The 5841-nt window shown below is 35.6% G+C and overlaps 1 protein-coding gene across 1 annotated transcript; it reads right to left on the bottom strand.

Annotated features, from left to right (window-relative positions):
• Nucleotides 1–2943: 2943 nt before the first annotated feature.
• LOC101103819 (olfactory receptor 4Q2) lies at nt 2944–3885 on the bottom strand. The gene has a single exon (XM_004010950.4). It carries the CDS (start codon nt 3883–3885, stop codon nt 2944–2946), a length of 942 nt encoding a protein of 313 aa, XP_004010999.2.
• Between the last annotated feature and the right edge of the window lie 1956 nt (nt 3886–5841).

Below are 5841 nucleotides of genomic sequence, written 5' to 3'. Positions count from 1 at the left end.
TCAAGTACACTAATCCATAATTATGAATTGAATATATAACTATTTTATTTTCTTATCTTTTTGCTTTTGATGCTTTACATGTAGTATAATTTTAGTACTTTTAATTACATTTTCAATTTTTGTATTGTCAGTGTATAGAAATACAATGGACTTCTTAAATTTCTTATTTAAAAATACAGATATACAGGTGTTGAAAAAATGGAGGTCATGAGAGGAGAAGCAGCAAAAGTCATCAAAGAGTGATATTAGGGATATATTATTGGGACAGTTGCTTTCTCAAGAATTCTAGAGAGCTCTATTTGTACATCTGTTTAAACGTGCATTCTCATTTATCCTGTAGAATTTATAGTTATAACTGGGTTTGGGTGGACTCTGGGAGTTGGTGATGGACAGGGAGGCTTGGCATGCTGCGGTTCATGGGGTCGCAGAGTCGGGCACGACTGAACCGAACTGTTTCTTTATATTTTCTAAGATTGCTGATTTAATTTTATGTAATTTTAATCTTCTCCTCCTATTACGAAATGTTGAACCGTTTTCTAAATTCCTAAGTATCACTTTTTCCCATATATTATTGATTAGTGGAAAATGTCTAGGAGCAAGAGAGATCCTCTCTCTTAATCTCTAGAAAAAAATAAACTGCATTATGTCTTTATGATGAATTGCCTCAATCCTGCTGAATTTTAACCCTTGCTGTCTCCTCTGTTGGTAATACTGTTTTTAAGCAATAAAAACTAAAAGACTGACAAATAATTCAACTATAGCCATTATAAATAGTCATTTTTCTATAGATGAAGTCACATGCTTTCTAGTTATTTGTGTTATGAATCAGGTTTCCTAATTATCTGCTCAGTATTGAGGTGTCTATCTGGTCTTCACTGACAACAGGTGGTGTACCCATAAATGTTTTTATATCTGTTTTAAGAACTAAAGCACCTTTGATCTGTTCTTGCTCTGTCATGTCTCTCAAAATGTTTCCTATGTCTCAATGAAAACGTTGCAAATTCTCTTTCCCAGTATGGGGGGAAAAGCCTCAGCTTTGAAATATCTCTTCCCCAATCATTGCCACATCAGTCAGATGCTTCCTTCATATATTCAGCATATTTTTATGGAGTCTTTAATTCATTTTACTTTGGACATTTCAAAAAGTAAGTGTTGGGAATATGTAGGGCCTGCCTGGTGGCTCAGCAGTAGATTCCGCATGCAATGCAGGAGATGCGGTTTCCATCTCTGGGTCGGGAGATTCCTTGGAGAAGGAAATGGCAACCTACTCCAATATGCTTGCCTGGAGAATTCGATGCCAGAGGAGCCTGGCGGGCTACAGTCCCTGGGGTCAAAAAGGAGTCAGACATGACTTGGAGACTAAACAATAATAAGTGCTAAGAGAACACTTGAGCGGAGATTCAGACACTCACTTGGAGTTTTGCTGCATCTATTCTGCGCATTCACCAGCTCTGGCTACGGGACCGTGTGAGTCTTCACATGGGAAGAGTTAAATAGGAAAGAGCTAAATCTGACTCTGACTCAGAAATGTATAGATAATAAAAACAAAACCTCAGTATCCAATAAATTAACCAAATATTCTTGGCTTCTGTCTCTGTCACACAAATTAGTTGCTGCAATGGCTTCTATAATCCAATGACATAAAAACCCTAAAAAGTGGAGGCTTCACTTGTATTTCACATTTATATTAAATTTGTATCTAGCTGTTCTAAACTTGAATGTCATTTTAATTTTCCTATCTTTGCTTATAAACAAAAACACAAACCTATGAGTTAGTTTTAATATAACTTTAAGGATAACCAATGTATTGATGAAAATATTGACAGTAATATAAACTATGCCCAATAATTGATGAAATTGAAAATGTTATGACATTTTGGTACACTTTCTGGCATTCTCCACAAACCAGTTACAGTAGGTTACACTGTTGCTTCATTAAGGCAAATCAAGAAATTTAGAATTTCGCCATCTGTATCTTTTGAAAAAGTACCAACTTCAATGAGTAAATAATAGTGAAACCCTGTTATGAATCAGGCACCAATCTGCTTTCATATCTATCATCATTTTTAGCTCTCATAAAGTACTGGGAAATAGGCATCAATTTATACATGCTACAGGTAGGGACTTTACTTGACTTGTAATTCGAAGAGGGGTGTTTGAACCCACAGTATTAGACAATTGCTGTCTCAATTATACTACTAGATGGTAATTAATAGTGTGGTGAAGTGATGAAGCAGACTAATATATCCCACTGCTGCCGCTGCTGCTGCTAAGTCGCTTCAGTCGTGTCCGACTCTGTGCGACCCATAGATGGCAGCCCATCAGGCTCCACCATCCCTGGGACTCTCCAGGCAAGAACACTGGTGTGGGTTGCCATTTCCTGCTCCAATGCATGAAAGTGAAAAGTGAAAGTGAAGTCACTCAGTCGTGTCCGACTTTTATCCCACCAGTTTGTTGTTATACAGTCATATAAATCTGATTCACTCTGACTCATCTAATTGATATTCCTTTTTTTTTGTGAGAGTAAGAAACCTGTATAAATTCGTTACTTAATTCATTGCAGACTTTTAGTTGGAGTAAGTTGAAACTGAGACCAAGACAAAACCTGTGGCAAGGTGGAGAAGAAATTGATGAGAATTTGAAAAGGGTAGATTGTACCTGTATGTAATAGCAAACTGAATATACAAAATGTATAGAATAAAAGAGCCTAAATTGATCAGAAAGAGAAACCAGATTTTCTTTAGGGAAGAAAAGGAAGCAGAACACAGAACAATTCAGTATGAAAGGAGTTTTTCTGGGTTTAATTTTGTTATAAAGCCATAAATAGTATTATGATTTAATGGAAGAAAACCAAACAACTAAGCTACCATCTCCTAACACATTCTTCCCAAAGTAATTATTCTAACCCAAGATTCTTTGCTTGCAAAAGCTCACTTCATCTTCTTATGTCTCCTGCTTTTTCCAAGTAAGTCCACTCCTATCCCACAGCTTTCGCATGGCTGACTTGACCTCTTTGTTCCGAAGTGTGTAGATGGGGGGGTTCAGCATGGGAGTAATAACATTGTAGAGTACAGACACCATCTTGTCCACAGAAAAAGTGGAGAATGGACGAGCATAGATGAAAATACAGGGTCCAAAAAAGAGTGTTACCACCATGAGGTGAGAGCCACAGGTTGAGAGTGCCTTTCGCCTTCCTTCCTTGGAGCGAATCTTGACTAGGATAGTGGCATAGGAAGAAACCAACACTACAAAGGAGCTGGTAGAAATCAACCCACTATTAGATACCATTAGCAATTCAATGACAAAAGTGTCTGCACAGGCAAGTTTGATGACAGGGGGAACATCACAAAAGAAGTTGTCCACCTGATTTGGCCCACAAAAGGGCAGACGGGCAGTGAGAATAGTCTGGACAGTAGAGTGCACAAATCCTCCCATCCAGGAGGCAGCTACCAACACACAGCATAATCCTCGACTCATGATGGTGGTATAGTGCAGGGGGCGACAAATTGCAACATAGCGATCATAGGCCATCACTGTGAGCAGGAACATCTCTGCTGCCCCTACAACATGCAGGAAGAAGAGCTGCACAATGCATTGGCCATAGGGAATAAGCTTTTCATTATCAAGGAAGTCGGCCAGATGCTTAGGGGTAGTTACTGTTGAATAACATAGATCGAGGAAAGAGAGGTTGCCAAGAAGGAAATACATGGGTGATGAATTCAGATGGTTATCATAGACTACTGTGACCATGATAAGGACATTTCCTACCCAAGTGGACACATAGAAGAGAAGAAATAGTACAAAGAGCCCTGTTTCAATAGATTGTGTCTGTGAGAAACCCACCAGGATAAATTCTCTCACTACCTTTGTTTGGTTTTCATCCATTTGATTTGGTTTCACCTGGATCAAAAAAATTAAACAATGGGGCATTAGTAATGTTAAAAATGGATAAGATATTTCACACAAAATGTAAGAACCTTATTTCAAAAGTGAACTTTTTCTCTAAAATGCGTCTTGATTGGTTAGCTGGAAGAAATTATTTTTTCCTTAGATGATATGAATATATATTACCCAACAACTCTAGCTTTGAGATACTGATGAAGTAGCCAACATTTTTTTAACTCACCGGTACTGGACTTTTAACTTCAACTTGATGCATCTCTATCTTCCATCAGTCAGCATTTTCCTTCCCCTATTTTACAATGTCTCAAGGCAATATTATATTTCACTAAGATATTAACATTTTAAAAAATTATAATCTTTAGAAAAAATAAAATTAGAAGATAGAATTTAAAATTCCAGTGTACAGGCAGGCATTAGAGTCTATAAAGGTTTTATCTGAAATAAGAAAATCATCACACTGTAGATGGTTAGGCTACTATAATAACCCTGTGGCCTTTTCTATGAAGATAACTCTTGAGGCTCCACCCTGTAAAAATGGCTAGAGGGAAGTTTATTTGCCACTTTGGTCTTATTGGTAGCTCATTGCCTAAGTAATGACACTTACTTAAGTTTGCTAAATGTCTGTCCTGCATATTATTATTATAATATACTTCCATCCAGCTTATTATTATCTATAATAACATTTCTCATCTTAAGTCATAGCTGTGGACATATGGGTACATAGTATGCTTTTATTGATCTAAATAGAATCATATGATGGTTACTCATACATTCAAGTTACTCCTTTGTTTGACTCCTATCAAATTGGGCACAAAGAAATGATTTCTTTTATATGAAAGAATTAGCAGTCCAGGAAGTGTGTTTGTGTATTTCATCCATTCATATGAGCAATAGCTAGAAGGTGCTGCTGCATGAAATGAAATGGGTAGTAGTCTACTGAGGACTGTGAGTACACGCAATAGCTGCTATCGACTCAAATTCTACAGTGCTGCCACACACATAGCAATGTTTTCAGGGATTAAGACACAATAATTTCAAGTTTAGATATCAATGAATATTCTTCATATTTTACCATGCCCTGTTTGAGTCTATGAACTGAATATCTTCATTTAGGCGTTTAACAAGAATGCAAGTTTTGAAAAAGATAATTTTAAGCCAAATAAAAATTAAAGAAAACGATAAAAATGTATATTACTTCTCAATTAAAGAAATTATATGAAAAAAGAAAAAAATTATATGAATAGAAATATTGTTATTTATATGCTAACAATTAAAATTATCAAGGAATAATAAAAGAAAATCTCCCAAATTTAAGTATCATTTTGTTAAAGTGATGCTTGCAAAAAGATTCATTAACCAGAGAAAATGATAAAATAATAAAGGGAAATAAAACAACACTCAAAAATATACTTAAAACATGAAAGAAATTTATATACACAGAAAGTTAAGCTATATAAACAGCTATACTAAAGGAAAAGACAACAAAATATAAATATTTACTTGGACAATTAAAACTTTCTTTTTACTTATTGATAGTTTTAAATTTTCTATAATAAACTCAATTATACTTTTGATTAATATATAACTGTGAATTTGTGCAGTTATAAATATCCACACAGCTTTTTTGATAGCAAAACTCTTATTTTATATTAAAAAACTGAATATTTGGATTTTGTCCTTTATTTGCAACTTAATTGTTGCTTATTTTAGTTACTAAATTTCAGATTAAAAATCTCCTTAATTATAATCCATGTAACTTTTTTACAGAGCTATTATTGTTGTCTAGGTCGCGAAGAGTCAGACACGACTGAGTGACTTCACTTTCACTTTTCACTTTCATGCACTGGAGAAGGAAATGGCAACCCACTCCAGTGTTCTTGCCTGGAGAATCCCAGGGAGTCAGACACGACTGAAGCGACTTAGCAGCAGCAGCAGCAG

This window comes from Ovis aries, chromosome 7, assembly GCF_016772045.2.
Source record: "Ovis aries strain OAR_USU_Benz2616 breed Rambouillet chromosome 7, ARS-UI_Ramb_v3.0, whole genome shotgun sequence".
NCBI lineage: Eukaryota > Metazoa > Chordata > Mammalia > Artiodactyla > Bovidae > Ovis > Ovis aries.
Note: the sequence above shows the minus strand (reverse complement) of the source record. Positions and strands in the feature narration are given on the sequence as shown.